The following is a 27,007-nucleotide window of genomic DNA, read 5'->3' as shown; positions in this document are numbered from 1 at the left end:
TTTTTTCCTGAGTTCTCCATGATCGGGGATCTTTAGGGATACTTTTGTGCTTTTCAGATTTTTCAGAAAATCAATTTTTATTTTTCATTTACCTTTTTTTCAAAAAAAAAATTTTTTTTAGAGTGTAAATTATTTTTGGAAAGACAAATCAGACAGGGAGATTGCGGGTTCAAGTCCCGTCGGGATGCGGTATATTTTTCCGAATCTGTATCATATTTCCAGTTCGCTTATTTTTCGTTCTTTGTCTACTCACATACTGTCTGCTTGATGAACTTGCGTGTTAACGGGAAAAAGCCGTTGTTAAAAATAGAAATTCAGTTCGAAAAAAGACAAATCTATTATCTAAAACTTTGTCGAAGACGTCACATCGATTAAACAAACCGTTTGGCTTTAAAAATATTTGTAATCATCAAAACCTTCCCAATATGTATAGCATTTTTCAATAGCTTCCCAAAAATGAGTCGCATTTCAAAAAATCAAACCAATAGTACAAAATGGCATTTTTTGCTGATAAAAATGTCTATGCAAAGTTTCAGCCAAATCAAAAATGGCCGAGTAAATTGGTTGCCCGTTTTTTTGTGGAATTGTACAACTGTCACATACCTGCGGATTAATATTGTGCCCTTTTATCAAAAACAAAAACTAAGTTTCATCAAAATAAAAAATGTTAGTTTTCTATTTCAGCAATTTCAGAGCGATTGCGCATTCACGTCAAATGACTAGACTACAATAATAAAAGTAAATATGATCCAAGATTATTAAAGCATTTGTTACACCTAATTTCAACTTCTATGCTACCCTCTCTCTCACGAAACGTCGTTCATCAGATACAAAACCAATCGATCAACACTGTTCACATTATAAAAGCTAACTCTGAAAGTTCTGCTCCTGCAAAACTAGCTGTCGCCGCGAAGTAATTTATAGCAGCAGCCATGTTCAGTTTTCGCTCCCAACACATGCACCGATGCACTGAATAAAACGACGCAAAACTTACAATTTATCCGCCAGCTGACCCGTTATACCTTTCTCTTGTCGATTGGGTAACACCGGTCAGTACCTACTAAGTTGCACCCGGTTGTCAGCATCGTTCTTCGCACACACGAGTAACTACCGCACGAATCCTGCCATGCTGATGCTGCTGCCAACCGAACCGCGGTAACTGAACGGATTAAAACAAACTGCAGTTATGAAGTGCACACATGCAGTGTCACGCGAATGAGAGCGGGTGTGATTTTAACGCCAGTTGACACTCGAACAAGTTATACTACATACCGATCAAACCGGCCGGAACGAACACTATCCAGATGCAAATGACCGGTAATTGCGTATTGAGCCCGACATAAATCGAATCAGATTTGCGTACGGCCACTTGCACTTCGACTGCATTACAAAGGTAAATATTTTAAACGGAGCGAAAAGCTACCACAGAATATTTCAATCGTTAGGTCCCCTTTCCCAAAAGGGATCAATCAACGTTTTAACAGCCGTAAAACGGCGAAATGCAGTCTGCTAAGATCTTAATATCGATTTGTGGGCAGGTAGAAAGCGAGATGAGGAGCTGAGAAGCGCTCATTTTATGACGATCAAACAAAACGCACAGGAAATTGGGCGCCCATCGTTAAAATCAGGCTCTTTATCAAAAACTCGCTGTGAATTATGCGTTGCACTCTCGCACGTAAAACGGCAGAGGACAAGCACCTTCGGTGGGTTTTACGATCACATACACGGAACGGTGAGTAATTTGACACGTTTCAGAAACGATAAAGTAACACGCTTGCTGGTGATTTTTATTAGCCTCCCCAGTGCGATGGGAAATTTGCCTTGTTAATGGGAAATTTCGAAGATCTAGTTTGCGGCTGGTTGGTTCTATAACGTTTTTTTTTTTTTATTGTCCGCTCTAGAAGCGTTGTCACGCACGGTAAGGGCACAATTTAAATCACGTCCCGCAGTTCCCGCAACAACCCGGTGCAGGCGCGTGGGGCTATAAAGTTAATTCACTTTTATTCTTCTGCTCGCGGGAAGAGAGATTCGAGGAACACTTAAAAGTGGCTTGTTTTATGATCTGCAGAAGGTTCATCCTAGAACGTTAAATGATTACACAAGTAAAGTTGATTATTTTTAAAGCGCTTCGCCTATCATAAAAAGGATGCTGGGTAGGTACAAGAAGACCATTCTAGTTACATTTTTTACGATGTAAATTGATTATTAACTATACCTTGATCTATTTTGCCTCTAAATGCTTACTAGACAATATTAATTTTCCGTTTAAAAGCGCACTCGCTGCAACATATTTCTATCCGACTGAAACAGATACATCCGCGGGTAAAATCCAATGTGGGCATCATTGAAGCAAATTGACGCGTGTTGCCAGCGTTCGCTTCTACGAACGTCAGAGACGGATTTGCTGATTTATCAGCCTAAATTGTTCTTAATTAAAATTGATTCTCGCATCACGAGTAAACGGCAAAACGGCGCAAACATTTTGCAGAGTAACACAGTCCGGGGTGCACATTACAAAATCACCCGGAGTGATGTCACCATATTGGTACCTCTAAACACACGTTGACAATCGCACGGGTTTGTACGTCGTATGTATTGTAAAATATCTCATAACTGATCTTTATTCTTAAAACTAGAACAGACTGAGTCTAAGGGAATCAATAATATCTAACCTTATTTTTTAGAGTTAGATTAACAATTTGATTGTTTGGTGCGTTTTTTTGTTCTAGATTTAGTCATAGTTTTCAACTTATCATGTCGAACGCTCGACACAAAGTATAAGACTAACATGTTCACTTGAATAAAAAATCTTCAATTGTACCAAAAATAGTGAAATAGCCATAAAACGGATCTACGACAAGCAATTTTACCAGTAACCGACCACGCAAACCGGGGAGAAATTTAATACGTTTTATAAAGCGTTCGTCATCAATGCCATATAATTACTTATAAGGAGTCATCCTTCAAGAAGAACTAATCTCGTCTATAGCATCTGAAAAACGATGTACGACGGCAATTAATCATTTCTAAACCTTTTCCACGATCGGAAGCTATTTAACGGAACTGTGAGTTCAACTTAAGCCCGAGGATGGATAACAGTCGCAAGGAGTTCGTTTATCTTGAACCCTGTGACGGATAATAAGTACGTTCCCGTCAGTCACACTTTGTATACAAAATCCAACATAGAGATGCCCGCATTTCTTTACCCGAAACTCTCAAATGCCGTGTGGCGGAGGAAAGAAACCAGATAAGAACATTGTGTTCCCATCACCTAGCGTCGCCGGTAAAAAATCGGTTTGGCAAAAGGAAAAAACAGATTAGCCAGGGTAGCGTTTTGAGTACGTTTTCTTTGTGAGCTTCGTCAGCGCGTACGCACGAACGTGTGATAATAATGTTGTCAGACATTATTGTGACACCGCTTCCGACCATTCGCCGTCTTTTTCTCGTCGCAGTCGCTTTTTTCGGCCCGGTGTTCGAGAAAAGTTAAGCCTCTTTAGATATTATTTACTTACGGAACCTCACTTTAGGCCGGAATTTCGGAATCGTGAACATCGCTTTTGTTCGAGCTTATATTCATTTTCGAATTTTTCCAGCCAAAGAGGCCTATAACCGCGCCAGTAGGGAACACAACAATCAACATTTTGATTTGACGTTTTTTACCCGTCAGTCTGTACGCTTTTATAAGAGTCTAATAAATTATAAGTTTGTAATTTCGCGCCGCTAGGGGGAGGAACTGGAAAGTGGATTGAATAAGCTGATTAGCTGAAAAATTTCTCGTACATATTCTATGTAAATGCCACATTTCGCTGACGAATATCAGTTTTTGCTACGCAAGTAGGAAATTTACCGAATGAGAAAGGTGTCACTTCGCAGCAGGTGATTGACAGAATCTTTTGGATTGATTGATGAAAGCGTCCAACCATGGTTTCGATATAAATCACTGCCTATTTAAACACCCCAACAAGGCCTACTACTCCTTCAAAACTGTCGTAATTATTTTGAAACCAAATTAAATATTTAAATCCATCTACTTCAGACATTCTTCGCATTATTTTGATCCCCAAACTCGATAGAGCGTTAAAATCAACCACATTCGAGACGGACACTTCATTATAGCGATCTGTCATGTTTGTCTTAGAATGATCAAGCATTAGCCTTTTTTGTACCGTTCCTTCCGAGTGTGAAGCGAACACATTTGTTTTGTTTGCTTCTCTACTGTTCAACTTTAGATTAATTCACGCACCAGTAAGTTGATCCAACAACGTAACTTCTAACACCAGGTGAGAAGAAGTTTCCACCAACAAATGAATCCAAGCGCGGATGCTGCCACCGGTTTGCTCGCAGCCGTCATATCATGGCGGTATGACATCTGTTGATGCCTGCTCGGACCGGTACAGCAGCCATCAAGTTTTGATTAATATAAATTAATTCAAGCGATAAAGTTGACACTACTGGAATTGGTTCACGGTAGTGCTATATCTTCATCAGAATTTCACCCACTAGTATTTAATGAGTTGTCATACAAAGCAAACATGGCTGTTTCCAATAGCAACTTTTTTTTAATATTAAGAACTGGTTGCATCGCGTAATCTCAAGGGATTGGTTTAATTTAAAAAAATACTAAAAATGGGTCAAAAATATGCGCTTTGTATCACATAATCTCGAATGTAGAAAATGCCGATTTCAATCATGATGTATAGATACATGGTGTAACGGTATGTCAAACGCATAGTCAGCCATGTTGAAAAATCAGTTGACATGATCGAATTGGGTTGTTTAGCTATTCACGGATTTCCGATCTTTATATATCATTCTGAGCAAAACGTGATTTTTTTAAAACTTTATACCATTTTCCTTCGATTTTTAAATGAAGAACAAAAATTCGCTCTAAATCGCTACAATGACAGTTGGTATATGGGCGAACTGTCATTGTAGCGATTTCGAGCAGTTTTAAATCGTGATTTAAAAAGCGAAGGACAACGATAGAAAAAATTTTTAAATCACGTTTTACTTAAAAAATGCAGATCTTTCAGATGATATAAAAAACTGATATAGCTAAACAACCCAATTGTTTATAAACAATAATTAAATAATCAGCGGCAGTGGAAGGAGCAAAAATTGCTTTGGTCTCCTTTCATCGGTAGCACTCATCGGAACAATTTGTCGTTTAAGGGAGGACACCATACCGGTAAAGAGTAAATTTGTACCTGCTTTGAAGAAACGTGGTCCGCAAAGGGAATTTCAGCACTTGCAGCATTTAAACAGAATTCTGGAGCCTCATTTTTTTCTTAAGCATCTTCTTTGCTGTTCCAAACACTACCTCTTGATCCAGAACGCCTGGTGCATCTATTTCTTAATACATTTAAGGTCAAACGGTATTGAAGCCGGAAATGGCCGACTTCGAGCCACCACTTCGAATTTTTAAAGACACAAAACTCGGTAACAGGTAATGCGTTACCTGGGAAAACGTTGCTTGCTGCGGTGAAGCAAATATAAAATAGCATTTTCCCAGGGAGCGCATTATCTATTCCCGAGTCTTGTGCTTTTAAAAATTCGGGTGGCTCGAAATCGGCTGTTTGTGGCTTCAATACCGTTTCACCTTAAATCAGTTGGGCGGCTGTTTTGCTGTACTGATTGCCAGAGAACAACCAGACGGCTGTTCTGGTGGTAAATTCTGTAAATTGCAATTTCAGTTACCGTTATTAGATTCGCAGTATTTGGCTAGCTACGCGCATATTTTATCGGTCCGAGTGGCACATTCGGAACAAAAACTATTATAGTGGGGCTCTTCCTTAGGTAGAAACGCAACCACCAAATCAAGCGGAAACAAATGAACTGTTGTTATTCGAAAATTTGCTAACTGTCACTAAGGCCGATGACAAAGTAAGCGCGAATAACGTCGTGAAACGATTTTCGTTGCCGGCCGTGGTTAAATGTACAGCTCTATTTACGGCTAACTATGTCATCGGCCTTAATAACGTCTCGTCTCCATCCCGCCAGTGCAAAAAAGCTACCTCACCGCACGCCTACTTTGCGATCAAATTGTTACCCCATGTGTCTTAACATCATAGATTTCAATATTAAAAGTCATTCAGAATTGGGATACCAGATCATTTTTTAAATATCTTCACGCTCCACGGAAACAGTCTTGACCTAAGAAAAATGCAAGCACATTTCTATTGAAGTTTGACAGTAGACCATTGCACGGTGACGTCACGCATTTCAACTTGATAGATACTGGTTACTTTATTTACTTTCGGACCTGCAGTGTGGTTCTCAATTATAGCAGATCATTTCAGTTTTGACCAAAATTATCTTTGAATTTTGTGCGTGAGGTGCCAGTACACTGAAAAACAATTAACCCTCTAGTGACCAGTGCCGCTTTTAGACGGTCTTCAGTCAAACCTCTAGAAAGTTTCAATTAGGACTTAAAAAATGATTATAAGGCTTTATAGTGATTTTTTCGAAGTCCGTCTAAAAATTAATTCGGGCACTAGAGGGATAAGAATTGTACAGCATTTTCACTGCGCACACGATTTCTCCACCAGAAAAGAGCACAAAATCAAAAACGTAATTAAAGTTACCACTAACTGTCAGAAAAGTAAGGGTAAAGAGATTCGATAAGATGGTCTGTTGGCAAAAGTCTTGAAAAACGTCAGGTACAGCTCATCATTCAAATAACATGCTGACATTTCTTCACAAGAACTCAAATATTTTCCGCCAAATGTCGTCATATCTGGCACTCATGGAATAGAACTAAGCCTATAAGAAAGCCTTCTTTAGTGGTTTAAAATGGAAATTTAAAATCGGAGCATGCAACGAAATTTGCAAAACTTTAAATGATTATAACTCGATCTGTTTTTCTCCGTTCTTGCAGCAATCTATTGGAAAATTCGTAACGTAGTTGACTTTCTTGTGTAAAAAATATCAGATAGATGCGTCATAACTTCACGTGTCATGACGTGATTTTTTGTGATCCGATTTAACTCAGTGTGATTTTTAATACTCAACGGTTTTGTTATGATTTCACGAGACGTGATGTGGTTCGATTCGTCTTGACATAAATTAACTAGACGTGACTTTACTTGATTTTATTTTATATTTAGACTTGACGTGACGTGATTTGACTAAACGTGATGTGATTCAATCTGATTCAGATTGACCTTGATCTGGACTTGAAATGAACATAAACTGAACATGAAGTGAATTTGGACTTGGACTGAACTTGGACTTGGACTTGGACTTAGACTTGGACTGGACTTGGACAGGACTTGGACTAGACTTGGACTGGACTTGGACTGGACTTGGACTGGACTTGGACTTGGACTGGACTTGGACTGGACTTGGACTGAACTTGGACTGGACTTGGACTGGACTTGGACTGGACTTGGACTTGGACTGGACTTGGACTGGACTTGGACTGGACTTGGACTGGACTTGGACTGGACTTGGACTGGACTTGGACTGGGCTTGGACTGGACTTGGACTGGACTTGGACTGGACTTGGACTGGACTTGGACTGGACTTGGACTGGACTTGGACTGGACTCGGACTGGACTTGGACTGGACTTGGACTGGACTTGGACTGGACTTGGACTGGACTTGGACTGGACTTGGACTGGACTTGGACTGGACTTGGACTGGACTTGGACTGGACTTGGACTGGACTTGGACTGGACTTGGACTGGACTTGGACTGGACTTGGACTGGACTTGGACTGGACTTGGACTGGACTTGGACTGGACTTGGACTGGACTTGGACTGGACTTGGACTGGACTTGGACTGGACTTGGACTGGACTTGGACTGGACTTGGACTGGACTTGGACTTGGACTGGACTTGGACTGGACTTGAACTGGACTTGGACTGGACTTGGACTGGACTTGGACTGGACTTGGACTGGACTTGGACTGGACTTGGACTGGACTTGGACTGGACTTGGACTGGACTTGGACTGGACTTGGACTGGACTTGGACTGGACTTGGACTGGACTTGGACTGGACTTGGACTGGACTTGGACTGGACTTGGACTGGACTTGGACTGGACTTGGACTGGACTTGGACTGGACTTGGACTGGACTTGGACTGGACTTGGACTGGACTTGGACTGGACTTGGACTGGACTTGGACTGGACTTGGACTGGACTTGGACTGGACTTGGACTGGACTTCGACTGGACTTGGACTGGACTTGGACTGGACTTGGACTGGACTTGGACTGGACTTGGACTTGGACTGGACTTGGACTGGACTTGGACTGGACTTGTACTGGACTTGTACTGGACTTGGACTGGACTTGGACTGGACTTAGACTGGACTTGGACTTGACTTGGACTGGACTTGCACAGGACTTGGACTGGACTTCTTGGCCAAAAGTTAGGTTATATTTTCTACTTATCTTACAGCAAATTGCACAGAGATAATGCTTGAGTAAATCAACCTTTTATGAACTTCAATTCCGTATATAAAATTCTCTCCCGCAAGCTGTTTCATAGGCTGAGGTCCTTGCAGAGGACGCCTTTGTTAGTGAATGTCAATCAATTAGAGCGGGACGATTTACAACGGGTCAGATGTTCCTCCACAAGAATCGAAAACATCATCTGATTATGGATTTCGAGGCGGCGTATGACTCAGTGAAACACAACAAGTTGTGACCCATTAACCTTGAGCATGGTTTCCCAGCAAAACAGGTCAAACTGAGGTTAAGTTATCCTTGACGGATTCACATCAAGCGTCAGGCCAGTGAGTGAGATTCCGGACGCGTTTGTGACGTGGGATGGTCTAATGCAAGCAATGCAAGAGAACGGGCTCTCGAGGTTACTGTTCAACTCAGCCTAAGAAGGTGTTGTATGAAAGGCAGGTGTGTAGAGAAGCAGTAGGAGGCTTTTAAGGCTCTCAGCTGTGAGAATTGGACTATAAACACTGCCAAAAAGGAATAGCTGGTGGCTTGCAAAGTGAATCTATCTTGGTACCCTTGTAACGTGTGATAACGAAATGAGGCGCGAGGTGAAGAAACGGATTGTAGCAAAGAACAGGGTTTATTACGGATTACGTAGGCAGCTTAGATCCCGCAGCCTACACATCCGCACGAAATTTGTGCTCTACATGACGCTGATCCTCCCGGTACATGAATCAATAAACAATAAAATGTAACCCTCGCAATCACATATATTACGAATTGTACGAAATATACAACTACGCTAATATAGATTATTAATTTTTCTTATTAATTGATCGATTATGTTTTTCTCATTAATTGATTACCTGTGTCCATCGAAATGAAGTTTGTATAGAAGACTTCAATCAGCAACAGTAACAAGAACCATAAGGTCTGTAATTTTCAAAATAGTGAGAAATTGCATCAAAAATCAGCTAACATCTTTGCCAGTTTCAATTCGATGCAATCTGTTAGGATCAGTGCGAATCTCGTCAGCACATTCCAAGCCGATTATCGCGTTACGGCCTATCTGCGGCACTTGACCTCACCAGTATCTCATCAGCAGTCCAAGCCGTACCGCAGCAAAAGTGTACTTTCGCACAACAGACTATCCCGTGCGGAGCTAATGGATTAAATTGATCTTAATTAGTGAATACCACAAATTCTCGCTGCTGTGCTTACGAACAAATATTACTCACAGGCAAACCCAGTACAAGTGTCGTGGCTGACTCCATCGACGTTTTCTCCCCACCCCGAGACACGCCGGAACGCGTTAAAATATGCAACGAACTACACGATCGGCAAGTTTGGCAAATCCCTGTACGTCGCTCCCTCACACCCTCCTTTCCCCATCTTTTGGGTTAAGATCGAAATCTATACGCTACGGTTGCGGCTGTATGTGTGCGAGCTAAAACACACAATCCATACTCGCAATATGTGCAAGGATCACTTACTCTCCTCTTGCCGCAGTGCATCCAATTAAAAGCGCAAAATTCTCGAGCGCGTGTATTATTTGCATTCTCCTCTCGTTTCGCACAGCATCGCCTGCATCTAACGTCTCTTTATTTCTTCACTGTGGATAGCAGATAAATTCGTTTTAATTAATGCAAATTTTTTGCCGCCCTTGCATATTGCGTGCCTCGAAACGATCGCTTCCGATGTCTCGCGCGATTTGCCTTTGCTGCTGGTAGCAGCATGTTTTGATTAAGAAACATTCTCCTTCTTACAGCGGAATATAAAACAAGTGCATCTTCAGAGATGACTTTTTTTCAACTCTCCGATCTGATATATTGACCTCCCTGGCTGTTAGATTCTTCCGAATGATAGCCACCCAGAGGCGAACCGATCGACAAACACGAATTCAGCAAGCACCCCGGTAAGGCGTGATTTGATTAGTTTCATCGATTTCACACACCCAAAGCATTGCTGATCCGATTCTCACCTGCTGGGCGAACCGGTTAGGCTCCTAGAATGCGATCAACCAATGAAAATCGCTTCTAATCCATGTAAAGGGTAATTAATTCGAGAGATTTTCCATACACGATCGGTTCTCTCTCTCTCTCTCTCTTTCTCTTTCTCTCTCTCTCTCTTTCTCTTTCTCTCTCTCTCTCTCTGTTGTGCTTCTCCGCAACGGACGACTCCCTCCAATCGTCGTTTATTAGACTCGTTCCAGTTCTAAGATATGCAGCGCAGGGCACCAGTCCCGAATCGAATTCGTTTCGCCGCTTAGCGCAGATAATTTTTTTTCGGTTTCGCTTGAACCTCTGCGGTTTTGCCCAATCATCGCAGTTAATCAATCAATAGATCGATCACACTACGCGGTGAGAATTTCATCCAAGATATCATCCATCCAAGATGGCGTCATAATCTGTCAGCTCTGTTATTATTTTTGGGCTGGAATTAAGTACGAAATTTTTATGTTTCTCAAATGTCCTTGACAAAGTTGGTGAATAAGGCGGTACCCCTAACGGGAACCGTCAATTGCGAGGAGTTGAACAGTGTGTTGCATAAAATCGTTCAGTCAATTCCGAAGAAACAAAACGCCGATAATGGAGGGTCCGGTGAAGGCACAAGATGCAAAAATTCCACCAACAAAAAAAGTGTGGAAAATTTGGCCCAAATTTACCAACAAGTGCAACAGCTTTCCAACATATCAGAATGTCAAAAGTCGATGCTACTAGAACTGGAGAAAAAAATCAAATCACTGGAAAGCGAACTGGACATGGTGGCTAACGGTGATTCACCGTGCGGAAAATGTGGCAAAACAGTAGCCCCGAGCGGTCGGTCGTTGAAAAAGGTGACGAAATCGGTTACCAGCTATAAATCCCACTCGTGCCTTACAAAAGAGGAATCTGGCGCTTGGGATCGTCCCGGGAAAGCCGGATCCACGCAAGCGAAAAACATCCAAATTCCCGAATTGGAAAAATGGATCGCGGAAAAATTGCGTAACGTGCCCCAATCGAACGAACTTCGGCAGCGGATCAATCAGCTGGTTCGAAGTAACGTGGACTCTAACGTAGTGCCGAAGCTGAAGAAACAAATCGAATCAATGATAGCGGAAAAATCGAAAAACAAACAATCAAGTCAGGGCGCCGATTCGTCGGTTCCGCTATGTGTATCCTGCCAGAAAGCTAACGCCGATCCTGCCTCACAGGTTGATTCCAAAGATTGTCTGTGCGTCATCAAACGAAAACTGAAAAATGCTTCCAAGATGGAAAACCAAAGACGGTGCTGACCAACCCAAATCAATCAAAGTAGACTTCCAGCAGTTGATTTCGTTCTGACTGATATATTTGACGCTTTTCTATCTAAATTTGTTGATTTTTTTTCCTACAATGTCCGAAATTGACCTTCCCGCTCTAGTAGACAGCTCCATCGGAATCCCCGATGGGGTCATTAACTGCAACAAATTAAACAATTTGCTTCATCTATTGGTACGCGATGTTCAGGAAATTCAACGAGAGTTGACTAGTGCGGAAGACGCATCAATTGACCTAGAGCCGAACTCCAGTGAACAATTTCCGGAACAGTGGACCGAGGTGACCGAAACTGTAAAAGAACACGTCGAGCGGTTGATGTACTTTGGCGATCAGCTGAAGACGCTGGAAGATCGTTTGCAAAAATGTTGCGAAGAAGGTGGCAAAACCTCCGAAATAGAGGAGCACTTAAAAGATCAAGAGCAGCACGTTTTGGAATCGATTGCAAATGTTGAAGAACAGCTGAAAGCTGGTCAAGAAGCGATGGACAACAGAATGATGTCATTGGAAGAACAGTTAGCCAACGTTCAAAGGATGTTCGGTGATGCCGGATTGGATGAAGGTTCGTTGACGAAGTTAATGGAGAATCAGGAGCGATTTGCAGACCTCAGTAACGATCTGGAAGCAATGAAAGCCCAAATGCAGCAAATGACGGAGCAACGTGATCAAATGAACGAAGCGGTCAAAAAGCTGGTCGAAGAAAAGGACGATCTAAACAAAGCAATGTCTCTACTTTCTCAAGAAAAGACCCAAATGAATGCTCTGGTGGACAAACTTGCCTTACAGGCTGGTCTATTGGACAAAAAACTCCCCGAATCGGCAGGAACAACTCATCGACTGCTGACGGATCTGAATTGTGTTGCTTGCGACGCAGATGTGGTTCAACGTGATCGCGATGATCTTCCGGTGGTTCCACCAGGAAAGGGTAAACCGAAGAGAATCATCCGTAAAATACCGAAAACTGAAGGCCTAGCCCGACTCCGCACGAAACGTGCCGCTGGGGGATCGCACACAGTCGTAAAACCGGACGAGCGCGTGTTTCGTCCCGATAGTAAGGATCTGTGCGCCTGCTCGACTTCATCTAGTAGCCATCGGGAAGAAAACGCTTGACATTAGAAACTTTCCAACGACAGCTTTTGGTTCAGCATGAATATTTCGTACGTAAATTTGACATTCCGTCAGGAAGACATCCCAGCGAAAAAGTACCGAAGTGACCGTCCTCACGGCGTAAGATCTACCAAGCTAAATTGTCGAAACTGGAGAAGAAGTGGACGGGTATGCGGAGGACAGCACACGATAACCAAACCGGAGGAAAAAGTCTTTCGCAATCAAAAGCTGCTGGTCGTTAGCTGTGCCGTTCCTAAGCAGCTTATGAGACAGAAATAAATTAATTGTTCTTAAAATTGGTAGTAAAATCAATTGTTTCAATTAGATTTAATTTTTCCTAACTGTTTGATGTTTGTATCCTCTTAAAGCAATTCTTATATTTGAGCCAAAATCTATGTAGTCATCGAAGGATGTATGAGAACAATATAATTCACGCAAAAACCGGGATAATTTATTAAAAGAGTAAAAGGTAACTCCAAAGTTAACAAGACAATCGAACAACACAACATTTTTCATCTTACGCAGGCAAAATTGATAAAAAATTAAAAATAGACAAAAAGAGCATAAATCTACTCTTTATTTTTTTTTTTTTTTTCAATAGAACCGTCTTTGTATTTTAAAAGGTAGTTCAAATATTACTTACAATATCAAAGAACAAATCAGTGTAATCCAAAAATTATAAAAGGAAATTATCACAAAATATTGTGTTTGTTTTTTTCTAAAATTTAAGTAACCTGACCAAAAGTATCAAACATTAGAAACATAGCTCGATAAATTAGAAAATAGTTGTCAGGATATTCAAAAGAGATGCTAAAAATTTAATTCTATTTCACAAAACCTCAATGATTTATAGAAGATATTTCCTCGAAAAAGTAATAAAAAATGAGACGAAAAAAAATCATCCAATTTTTCAGATATATCACGGTAGCTGGACACATACGTAATAATACACTTTTTCCCCTTTATAATTTCAGATGGTGGTGCCACTTCGACGACGATAACTACGTGAACGTGCCTCGGTTGGTGCGGCTGCTGGATGAATACAGTCCGACCCAGGACTGGTACTTGGGCAAACCGAGTATCTCCTCTCCGTTGGAGATTTTTCTAGATAATGTAAGTTAATATTTCCCGTTTCTTAAGTGTAAGCTTTACTTTTGCCGCATAATAAATTATGTTGGTTATGAGTGTAATATGATCAAACTTCAGCATCATTTGGCCTCACCTAGCACTGGTAGAGCCATCAAATAGAGCTACATTATCATCAATTACCGAGTCCAAGCGGAACGATCGCATTTGACGATCTCGTCACGTAGAACTCCGATTGCGCGTGTCCTAAGTGACCAGAAGTGTCGCCCCGTACGCATGTCCGAAGCGTAGCTAGTGGACAAGAAAAATTACTTCTAGATAGGTGACCACGATTACAAGTGGGAAACGTCCTACTGTCTGTGGAGATTTGAATATTAATGACGATTAAAATGATCATTATTAAGTAGCAATATTTTCACGACGGATGGCCAGGGGCAATGGAAAGACACTCCGGGCAGAGTAAAAACAGTGTGAAGAAACTTGTTTTCGTGAATCGCGATGACAAACGTTGGTGGTTCCACCTGCTGTTTTATTGGCATTATGTCGCTTGCTTGATGAAGCCCGTAAATTCAATCACTTTTAACAAATCTACTCTCCGGAACAGATGAAGCAGAAATCCCATCAGCGAATTGATGCTGAAGCGAGCACTAAAAAAACTGCAAACACAGCGTCAGCCATAATTTAATTTTCGCTAAGAACTGAATAAACTCTATCTATATGTGCAATCAGACACTATTTATTCGTTTTTTTTTTCACTCTAAAAATTGAAATCAATTATTTTTATTCAAGTTCAATATTCTGCACACAAAAAAGCTTGTTCATCCTCGAATTAACGTACGGTTTCAACAGACACAGAAGATGACGACGACAAAAATGACAACCCACTAATCCAACGAAACAACAAAAGTAGGAAAAAAAGAGGGAAGTAAACGTTGACCAATAATTTCCGATGATTTATCGATTATGAAAATTGGAACCATTGTAAATCAGCTTTCTTTCTTCTGTTTTTTTTTTTGTTTGTCTTTCATTTGCCTTTTTTTAGGCACAGCATTCGACATAACTGATTTCTGTTTTCCCACAGAAATATTAACCATTACGAGGTTATAGATAAAGTTATTGTATCAGCCCACTATCACCGTTACCAGCGAAGTTTCCTGTTTCAACCGCGGAAATCCCACTTTAGCTGGAGCTTAAGCGACACGCTTACCAGGGCACCGCAGTTGCAGTGATATTTCTTATTTTCTTCACTTTCGAGCACAGCATTGCGAAAATAATCGGTCGAATGACAGTAGCTTTACAGAAGCGGTAAAAATCATTAGATAAAGCCATTGGACAAAATGGACTGGAAGAGACGTAAAGTAAAAATACACATAATATTTGTACATGGTATTTAATTTTGTAATTTAAAACACAGATCACAGATCATATGAGGCTATTCAGTACTCCAAGTTTGCAATCATTGATATTGTGAGAAGTTTACCTTCAGCAATTACACAGGAAATTCTTTAATCATCTTTCTGTTATCATTCCCGTTTTATCTCTAACATATTCTCTCAATTTTTCTGGATGTTCCTTGCTTTCAGTTCTTTTTTTTGAGGTAGGACTACGTCTTTGTTTGCTATACTAGATTACATTTTGTGAAATTGAAAATGAAATTGGCAAATGTTGCGTCAGATTTCAAACGATTATAGCAAGCACACGACTTAATGCATCTTAGTCATTTATATGTCGGTGGATAGATAAAATGTGTAACAATTGTTTGATGTAATGTTTAACATTTTGCTTTACTGCTTAATGGTGAAAAAAGGTGAAAAGTTCCAAGGTCAAGCATTCCCATACCTTGTTTCCCGAGCACGGATAACAATAACATGAACGGAATAAATTTCACAGCCTACATATTCTGACTCAACAAAGTGTTTTGTTCCGTTTGTCTTTCTCTAAGCAAAAAATTACGCTGAACTCGATACAAAAGACTGCGTGCAGAAAATTCAGCTTCAGTCTAGTTTGTCACACAATAGCGAGTAGAGTATAGTTGTTAGAGGTCCGCGACATTAGAAAACGAGAGCTACATACGAGTCAACTTCCAGGCACTATGGAACACCTTACCTTTACCACTTTTGTATTGAAGTGGGTGCATACGTCACTTTGTTTTTTGATTTTATGCAACGTACGAGTAAGCAACAACAAAAAGGAAGACACCATATTCGAAAAAATGGCACTTTCGTCACATTGTCATCTCATGGCAGCACGGTAAAAATTCATGAGACAGACAGCTGCAATCCCTCGCCAATTTTTTCTATCAATCAATGAGGAGTGCCTACAGCCACCGAAGCGCGTTTGTCGATAATGAAATTTTATGTTCTGTATCTATCATAGATCTAGCTGTCATCTAGTCATCGCGCGTCATCTAGGTTCATATATACCTACCATGAGCAGTCGTCATACAATTTTATTTGAATTTTTAGGACTGTTCTAAACTGCTTTATTGGCTTTAACCGCTGAAGTGCATTGAACTATTGGATAGCGCCGCATATAACAACAAACGCCATCTCATTGTTAGTACAAAGAAGTCAAACCCAATAAAAATCATATTATCTTAATAAAAAGTCATAAACCCGGCTTTTCGATCGATCAAAGAGTAATATATGAACATATGAACATCGTCGGCTCAGCTAATCAGTCACCAAAAAACGAGCCTACAGCTTTCTTCGACTGCATCAACCCTCCCTGCTACCGGATGGGGGCCAAATCTAGCCACCGGCTACACATTTATAACGCGCTAAATCAGTCATTTCCTAAGCAAATAGCCCCAGTCGATCGTGCGTATGGCATCAACTTTCCGACGAAGATTGAGAGGAAGCCGCCATCAAGATTTATAGGATTTATCCCCTTAATTGGTGCCAACCATCATCGTCCGCCCTGTCAGCCATTCCGACCGATCGAACTGTTTTAGTTGCATTCCCTGCGATCGCCGCTAATTAGTGAGAGTTTCCCAGTAGAGTGACCTGAAAGTATAGCTACCAATTCTTTTTTTTTTTTTTTTCAACGACGAAAGCAACACAGAAGAGTAATGGTCAAACATAGCCTCATGAAGTCACACACAAAGTAGGACTCGCATAAACGTTGATTCGCGCAATCAGAACCAACCGCACAATCCAACAACGGGACACAATTCAGGCAGCAATCACGTACGATGACAGGGCGGAAAAACGTCAAATCCGTGACCGTTTTCACCTACCCCAGCACAGAGAGGTTTGCGTAGTAGGCGAGCTTAAAAAAGAAAGAGGGAAAAAAACGACGGTAATAAATGGAATTAAACTTTTTTCCTCTGCAACGCTAACAATGCGCAACTTGCAGATGAAGAGATTAATTTAATTCATCATCAACAATAATAGAAACCTATCCGTTTGCTTTTTTTCGGATTGTCATCGTTCCTGCGGAGGGAATTATTAATTTGAGCTCCCGTTCCCGTTCAACTTGTGAACCTGATATTCTGTGGTTCGCCTGTCCAAAAACAAATGAAAAAATCGTTTGCTTGGGTGAACGTGTGTTTTGGCAGAAATGCATGTGTCCTTTCCGTGTTTCGAACCTTCCAGCCGGTTGATGTACGATCATCTCATTTGCGGTCACCAGCCACCCAAAAAGAATATAAATGGTCCCGCATCAAGACCTTAGATGGTCGAAAGAAGATTACGGGACACATGACGAACGAAGGGGGTGAAGAACAATAATGCAAAATTTTTGGCAATTATTCCTGCAGCAAACCACATGTGTACAAACGCCCGAGACTACCGCGCCGTTGAGGTCATCTTATCAAGAGAAAAACACGTGTTCTGAACACTAAAGCCAGCTAAGCCGCTTTTGAGTGGGATGAAATCACTCAGTGGCACCCATTAAGGCAGGAAATGAAGAGTTGACACAAATTCGGAGTTCGCACTGCTTCAGTGAGTGTTTTGAAACAGCTGTCATGTTTTCGAGTAGAATGATGTATCATGAGTAGACCAGTACGAATATGTGTCATGTCACATGTGTGTTAATGAAAAATTCATTCAAATATTAACCATTTATTAAACTACTTGCCCTGGTCATGTGCAGAAAGTTTGAAGAATGATCCTGTTTCGACCACAATTTGCGATTTACGGAATTCTCAGTTACGAAATTATCAAAACATTACTAAACATAGCAGACTTTATTATGGATTTTTTTAAGTACTTATTTTTATTGGTTAACAGTTCTTAAGAGTGACAGAAGAACACTCCATAAAACTTCATTATCAATAAGTGTAAATCACCTCATAAACGATTTTAAAATACACTTGATATTCCTTCTAAAACATCTCTCAAATAGTTCCTTTAAAGTTGACAGGCCAAAATTTTATCTACGGTTGACTCCGTCGAAATAATATCCATTTGTTAATAAACGCTAACAAAACTGTGGTTTTAAAAGCTGCTGACTATTCTAGCAGTTTTGTAGCAAACGTTGACTACACTGCAAACGTTGACTAGTAAATTTAACAGATGATAACTGAAAATAATTTTAAGTACTTATTCAACATGTAACAACATCAAACACGCTCTGAGAGAAATGAGAATAATTATATAAGAGCTCTCTCTCCTCCTCATGCCAGTTTTTTTTTTGTTCTCTTTATGCATGCACAGTCAAAATGATGTCGAAACAGGAAGCGTTGTGCAAATGCTTAGTACAGTTATAACTGAACTGCGTCAAAATTTTGACAAAAAGGTAAAATTTTCAAAGCGAAAATCTACCGGTATCGACTGTGTATAATTTCCTGCAAACCTTAACAATGATACACCAGGAAGGTAGTGGAAGACCGGCCAGAATAGTGGACAGGGAAAGATTTTTTCCTTTTTATCTAATCATGGTTCAAACCTAGTGGTTTGGCTATCAATCAAGATGTATTCCAGAACGAATATTTGAACAAACTTTCGATTCCATTTCTGCAAAAACACCGTTTTTTTGTTATTAATGAATGCGTCTTCTGTTTTTGTTCTAGTTCCATTATTCATCTCAACAGTTAAGTGTACCTATATACATCTTATTTCTCTCATTTGTCCAGTTTACCGTCGAATTTTTACAAATTTTGAAAGTAAATCTATTTGCTTCTCGATTTTGTCAAGTTGTTGAAAGTTTTACGTTGAAAATATGGTGAAATTTGACGATAAATTGATCAAAAAGGCCTGATGAGATGAATATAGGTACTGAGATGAATATAGGAGCCATTACCCTATATCCAATTTTTTTAACAGCATAAGAAAAAAATTCCAAATTTTTAGTTGTCACCCGTTAACCATAATCAGGTAAAGATAGATTAGGATCCAAATTTTTCATAAATGATCCAGATTTCATTTTCTGTATCTCACAAAAATGTCATCCATTCAAATTTTGCGCAAAATTTTGCAATTTTGTTACTTCAAATGTGGCGTACCCCAAGAATTTAATCCGAAAAAATTAACTTTCGTTCCACAAAATGACTGCAGATTTTTACAAAATTGACCTGGCATAACAGCTGCTCATAACACATATAAACTGAGCGTGGCAATAAAAATTCTCGATTAAAAACTTAAAAATGTATTTTTATATCAGATTTAACTATTCTATTTATCGAACTACGGTTACATTTACTTTGGAGAAAAAGTTAAGCCGTTACAAATTTTATTTTCATTTTATGTCACCCCCCCCCCTCCCCCCCCTTTAAAAATCTTGAATATTGGAAGGGGAAGAAAAAAAGCTCATACCGTTTCATTCATTTTATTTGTTTTCCGAAAGCATTAATGCTTAATTTAGCAATGAATAAGTCCAGTGATAGAGAGAGTGTCGTCAAAAGGAAAGCGAAATAGACAATAATAATGATAAAGTGTTATTTTTCAACTTGCACTCAAATAGCAAGTTACAAACGTCATAACTTGCACACAAACTTTTATCAAAGATATTTCTTTTTTTTCGTCTCAGTGTTATTAATTTTCTGCCACCCCCTTTGCTAAGTTTGATAACCTTGGACATAAAAAGAATTCGAAATTTGTATCAGCCTTATTCGATAAATTTTGTTGCTTTTATTATTAAACAAGTTCATATGGACAGAAATACAGAGTTTTAAATGAACCTTGGGAACTATTCTTAAGTACCTCCTCTAGCAAACGCCTTCTTGATCTTATGAGGGATTTATGGCTGGTTTGTCTAACTTTGGAAAAATAACAAGATTTTTTGTTACTTGGGATACTCCCAATACAGGTTCCGTGGTTGTAGAGAAATGAGTGTGTGAGAATGTTGAAGAGAGCGAATAGAAGAATAAACGTAAAAGATAAAATGTTTTCCTGCTATAATAGCGATACCGCTTACCGTGCAACGCACGTGTTGTTTAAATGAACTGTTACGTAGTTCAGTCAATCATCAAATCAAGAACACTATTCGAATTGTTGTTTATCGCATGACACAAACAGTAGGTCTCAAAAAAATCCCCTGTCAAAATTCCAGCTCAATAGTGCAACAGACTATTCCCCAAAACCAGGTATAATATGCATGAATTGAGAACTAGTGTAGTCTCTAGAAAATTGTTTTAAAAAAAATCGAGTTTCTGACAGTCAGAACGTTTTCGAACTGAAAAAAACTCTTTCTTGTTTCTTTCTTCTTAATAATCGAGGCAACACCAGATCAAGAAGATCAAGATCAAATCAATAAGATGGAACTTCTGAACCCAAACGCTAATCGAAAACCGCAGTGCAAAGTTTCCCCATACCTTTTAATGGCACCTTAATAAAGTAATTCAGAATTCTAAAAAAATTTACTATTGAAAAAATATTTCAAATATTATAACACGAGCTAGACTTAAAGGACTTTAACCCTCGATTAAAACATTGAAGGTCATAATTCGTCCAGTAGTAATTGGATTATATACATGTGAAGAGCGCAGTTGACGACTGAAAAATGTACTAACTGGGGAAATTTTTCAAAAAATATAGTGCAGCAGGCAGGACTCGAACCCACAACTTCTAATCTCCGGTCAGATGCGTTCCCAATTACACCACCGCAGGACGTATAACCCGGCCTTGCTAAGTAGGGGAACTGCTCCATTATTCATCTCAGCCCATATATTCATCTCATACAACATGAAAACACAATTGAAAACAGGAAAAAACGCATATTTTCTTCTTAATGGAATGGATTCTTCTTAGTTCACTTTGGATTCCTCATAAAGTATAATCCTCAAAAACTCATTTAAAAGCTCTAAATTTGATATTATAGTCCGCACTCGAAAACTCATTTAATTCAATCACCTACCTTAGAAAAGAAAATCCGCGCATTGTTCTATACGGCTACAACGGGACTCGTTCAGCAGCCAACCAAAGTTTTTTCATCACTAGCGGACCACTTTTTATTTTATCACTAAACAAAATCTTTGAAATGTTCACTTCAAATGTCCTAAAACAAGCCTGAATTAGCAGAAATATATGAGATGAATTTCCACAAATCCTAAATTTCAACTGTACGTATTTTCATCTGTTTTCTCTGCGTTGAAGAAAATCAAAAGTTGCCAAATCAGTTTTTGTTGATACGAAAAAAACATACTGAAAATGTTGAATTATTCCGACATGTTTGACATAAATCGACAGCACTGCAGTGGTTACCTAGGTTACCAAATTTGCACGTAAACAACTATAGCGGATATCTAGGTAACCTACTACGACGGGCTGCGGCTACGTTCATTCATGATAATGTGATTCATTCATGATTAACAGTGTGATGAATATGGGGGCGTCGTGATTCAAGTTTTGAGATGTATATGGAAGCGTTGTGAAAAATGGCTTGTTTTACAAAATTCAGGATAAATCTAGCTAATTTTACTAAATATACAATGCTGAACGATTCCATAAGAGCACGTAAGCATATTTAGTTTATTTGTTCAATGAGTTCGTGAAAATTTGGTGTTTAATCCGTGTATTCTTCGTGAAAATCGGCATAATGAGATGAATAATGGAGCAGTTCCCCTAGCTATTTTTTATCACTTGCAAACTTTTCGTACGTTATGCATTTACTCAGTAGCAGGCATGGGGAAACCACAGCACTTCAAAGCGCATGTGGCCCATCTGCTAACAAACACACCACGCAGGGCATTTCGTATTACCCTTCGTCGCGAGCTCAAGACAACACACTGTAGAGCCATTCGTAAACACGCCAACCGAGGGTTTTTTACTTCGGCACATGAGGCAACCGAGAGCTTGCAACACACAAGCATTAGCCGCCACGAAGAGATTGACAATGGAATAATAATGGATAGTTGGATGTTAGCCATCGCATACAACCACCTGCAATATTTTTTTCATATGTACTTTTGAAAAAATGAAGCGTTTGAGAAAACACGTGTAAGCATGCGGGCTCACGAAGTTAAGAACACTCGGGCCTGTGTTCGTTGAATCTCTCGAAGGGCTGTTTTAGCTAGAAACCTGCGGGTTTTTTTTTTTTTGTTTTATATATGCACAGAAGGGCAATCTGAATTCCCTCCGTGGCATCGCTCGCTTGAAACACACACGCAGCGGTCTGGTGGGTTTAGACATGCCTGCTCAGTAGAGAGTATTGTTTTTTCGAAAAAATTCTAATTAACTATTCCCCCAGATGTTCGCAAATTATTTCATTCATCAATTCTTACACGAGCTGTTGACAGAACCTACACACTTTTACACTACACTCTTATTCCACTTCACTTTTTAATTCTATCACTTTTACTTGTGTAATCTGCCGCGCATAGCATGTCAGTCCCACCTGCATTTTCAGCAACCCGAGAAAATCGCGTTTTTATATGATTTTATAACATTGCTTCTTACGAGATGGCACAATATGGATGTTTTCCAGCAGTTTTTCAGAACAAAGTTGTTAAGCTCATCCATTGTTACGAAACTATGCATTGTTAGCTACCATTTACGCGTAATAACTCAATTTTACTGAAAATGCAAATGGGACTGACTTTCTATGCGCGGCAGTAGTGTAGTGTAAATTATATTATTTCACTTATCTTGCTTGTTCGGATGAGCTATTTGCATTCATGAACTTCACTGGGCTTCTGCTCTGTCGAACTAAGAACGTTTATTCGCCAAAGAAACTATTACTCTGCGCTCTCTCTACAGTAAAGGGTGTGATGCACATTGAATTTAAGCTAACAGTTGTTAGGAAACCGTTCCTAAACCACGTGGTCATATTTTGACCACTATTTATACCCCACTATTTATCGATATTCGACGATAGGTCATTTGGCGTGGTTTTGCTCAAAGAAAACACAAGACACACGACACTGCAATTTTTTTCTGAAGGCTTCTGCGATAGATACAATAGGTTGGGATAGAAATGATAGTTGTGTATTGGTATCTGCACATTTAACGGTAAAACACGTCCCTAAAGTTCCAAAAATAAAAAGGTCCACAGCAGGAGTTAGAAGTAGCTGTCAGATTGCCTATAATGCAGGCGATATGGGCACCGCCGCCATGTTGCACCAACCGGTGATATTCTAACGTTTCTTCACACGCACACGCAATCAATAATAGTGAACTCCCTCATCCGCAGAGCCCACCTGGGGCTATCTGGCATCTCTTGCTTGCATAATCACAATATCACTTCTCTATTCCTGCGTAGATTTCCACTGACTCCGTGGAAAAAAGAAATTCGCTATAAGTAAAAGTGATAACCAGTGGCGTAGCGTGACTGAGTGACACCCGTGGGGAGAAAATTGCAAATACTACACATTGAACTAATTGCACCCAACCTTTAAAAAAAAAGACTCATTTATGCGGTTGCCCTGGTGACGGGCATAAACACCTCCGAATAGGTCGCAATGATCTATGATCAATCCAATTAAAATCACACCACACGCAGCGGAAAGCGAATTCATATGAAAACATAATTTATTCCCAGCGGGAGACCTAACCTGATCTTCGAAAAATGACCCACAAAATCACTAACCAATGTTCGAATCCCGGCAGCAGCCTCTTTCAGGCCGTTCGATTGGAACTCCACGCATCATGCGCGAACGCAAACGATGCGGATGCGAACACGTAAATGGCTAAATTATGTGCACCAATTGATGTCAGAATCGGAATGGAACGGCAATAAATAAATGAGTGGGGAAAAAGTGAGCCCAATGTTTACTTCTTGGGAACCATTCTCTCACCGAAATTTGATGAATAAACTACGTGCAAATGCTCCGAAACAAGAGCGCGCGGTGTATGAATAATTCAACAGCAGTTCTTGTCCGCCCAAAAACTTGATCTCAATGGTGCAAGGATGGATGCTGTCATCCCCGCGAACGAAACGGGTTTATTTTGGGGATCCGCGGAAATCCGTTATCTTTCTATCACTTTGTCCAAATTCGATAAACGTGTGCTGTGCCGGCCGTTTCTTGCTCCCAATAACGATCAATCGCGATATCACATGATGAATGATATTTTCTTTTTTTTTCGATTGTCCTTAACTTGTTTATTTTTTCTTGTGTTTGATTTCAGTTGCGTTCAGTTCGTAAACAATTTTCAGATTTGGCCAAAATCTATTCTGTTCTTCGGATATTGTAAATTACGAAAATTATGCTATTTGTTTTAAATTCGTTCTATGCTTAACCAATAGCTTTGCAACTATTAATAAGGATACTAAAAAGGTTCAACTTTCTGTCTTTCCAGACCAAAACATCGTCGGGAGCAAACAAGAAGGTGACCTTCTGGTTCGCGACTGGCGGCGCCGGATTCTGTATAAGCCGAGCGTTAGCGCTGAAGATGTTGCCCATTGCGAGCAGCGGCAAATTCGTGGCCATAGGCGATAAGATTCGCTTTCCCGATGACGTCACTATGGGTTTCATCATCGGTATGTGTAACCAGAACGACTAGAAGCGAGTCTGGATTAACAATTATTTTCTTGGTCTAATTCCAGAGCACATTCTCAATGTTCCTTTAACTGTGGTGGATGCCTTCCACTCACACCTAGAGCCGATGGAGTTCATACGGCCGGAAACGTTCCACGATCAGGTAGGTTTCCGTTTACACTGACAATCGGAACTGAATTCTATTTAACTCATTTTTTTTGTCGTCCATTGCAGGTGTCCTTCAGCTACGCCCGCATGAAGAACGAGTGGAACGTAGTCAAGGTGGACGGTTTTGATCTGAAAACCGACCCGAAGCGAATCTACTCGCTGCACTGCTATCTCTACCCCTTCTTCAGTATATGTCCGAAAACTACCAAGCGAAGATGATCGACGGACGAAGTCGAAGCAGGGACCCGTAGCGGGCAGCTGAGAGCACAAAACCAAAACTGTATCGCGTCGAAATCGAAGTTTATAAAACCAAGCGTCGAGAGAAGAATTGGAACGATTTTTGTCCAGGCCGCGGACGAAAACAAAACTACATTCTGTCTGTGATTAAACTATTAGGTTTTACTGTAATAAGGAGCATAACACAGGGGGTAAAAATTCAATCCGAATCCGAGTCGGAAATGTGTATAGGAAAGGGCCTGCCTGCAAGCGCGGGCCATCTAGTCTCACTCGAACAATTAAAAAAAAGATAAACTGTATGCATACTGGTTAATAATGTTGACCTATGACAAAAGCTAGAAATGGTAGCTCGAAAATCAAGTTCTTCCTTCCAACCGTTGAGAGTATTTGCAGCCAGAGTTTAGTAACTCAGTATTGTTTGATTCGTCTGACTTGTTCGAATATTTTTTTTAACCCAAACTAATCAATTGTAAAATTAAACTGAGCAATGCTACTACCTGGGATTCGAATGCAAATCTCAATCGAGCAATAGTTTATGTAAATAGCAATTTAAGACACGTACTAAAATGGTTCTTGAAACGATGTGCTCTAATAGATGTTAGACATAATTGTAAAATAATAAACCTCTGCAGCAATAAAACTAGAAACAATATGTAAATTAGGCGATGAAAGATGTACAATAATGCGTAGTATTTCTTGTTTTTATCTTGTATGCACAACGATCTATTATTGTTAGTAAAGCGAAATTGTGTTAATAAACGTTAGTCTGAAAAATAAAATAGTTTCGTAATTATTTGATTGAAAAAAGTTAAAGGATGTCCCACATCGAATTGCATCATGGAAAAACACTGTAGAAAATTACCTTGTTGACCGATCTTTTTCAAACTTTCAAGGTTCCTCGTGTTGCCACACACTTCTTGCGGTAGATTACAGTCTCGGTAGTCACGAACGGCGCACTTCTTTTGCCACATTAGCAGATCGCTTGAAACCGTCATCTTAAACGTGAGTGGTAATGCTACCGCTATGTGGCGCTCACGTCATTGCCAAACCTAGAGACTGTGTTATAAAGAGATACGCAAAGATAAAAGCAGTAAATATGGCAACCCCTTTGCTAATATTCTATTTTAAACAACAGTAACCCCGGAAGCCCTTTGCTTCCCTGCAAAGGTACGCTCTACAAAAAGAGATAGGTACCTTGGTGGAATCAATCTTTACAAAAACTTCGGAAAAAAAAACCCGGAAACTTTTCAAGCGGGCTAAACGAACCCAACAGTAGGGCGAATACAAACAATCCCTCACCGCCTATAATAAAGAAATTAGAAGATCAAAAAGAATACATTGGAGGCATACATGTGAAAACATCGAAAATACTCCAACAGTCGCCAGGCTGTAAAGAATCCTTGCGAAAGATCACTCAAATGAGTTGGGTACTCTCAGAAAAGAAGATGGTTTTTGTACTAGCTCTGCTAGCGAAACATTAGTCTGAGTTAACGATGAAAACACACTTTTCCGGGTCGATTATTACCTCATGTGAAGACCTATGTATTTCTACATCAAGTACTGGAATTCTTATAACCAGGACAGAAATTCACGAAACAGTGAATACGATGACTGTGCTAAATAGAACTAGGGATAATGCAATTAGGCCTACCCTAAGCAGCATGTTCTAAGCAGCTTTAGGAACCGCCTGTGTATTGAGACGAAATACTCGAAATGTGTTGGGTGAAATTCAAACAGAAATACATCAATCTGTTCTCTATCTTTTTCTCTGTCAGAACTTCTTTTCAGATTGTAAAACTAAGTTAGCAAACTATAACAGTAATCAATCAAAGTTATCAAACGAGGGATACTATTCCAATC

At 39.9% G+C, this 27,007-nt stretch overlaps 1 protein-coding gene across 1 annotated transcript in view; it reads left to right on the top strand.

Moving 5' to 3' along the window:
• The window catches only part of LOC129724966 (fringe glycosyltransferase), a 252,940-nt gene extending 227,014 nt beyond the window's left edge, over positions 1–25,926 (top strand). Inside the window, exons 5-8 of the mRNA XM_055680283.1 lie at positions 13,776–13,914; positions 24,564–24,744; positions 24,811–24,905; positions 24,977–25,926. Of these exons, the coding sequence (XP_055536258.1) occupies positions 13,776–13,914; positions 24,564–24,744; positions 24,811–24,905; positions 24,977–25,129 (568 nt within the window). The 3' untranslated portion in view covers positions 25,130–25,926. The remainder of the gene's footprint in view (positions 1–13,775; positions 13,915–24,563; positions 24,745–24,810; positions 24,906–24,976) is intronic.
• Positions 25,927–27,007: the final 1,081 nt, after the last annotated feature.

The sequence above is a fragment of the Wyeomyia smithii genome, chromosome 2 (assembly GCF_029784165.1).
Source record: "Wyeomyia smithii strain HCP4-BCI-WySm-NY-G18 chromosome 2, ASM2978416v1, whole genome shotgun sequence".
NCBI classification, from domain to species: Eukaryota; Metazoa; Arthropoda; class Insecta; order Diptera; family Culicidae; genus Wyeomyia; species Wyeomyia smithii.
The sequence above is the reverse complement of the archived record's forward strand: the minus strand, read 5'-3'. Positions and strand labels throughout refer to the sequence as shown.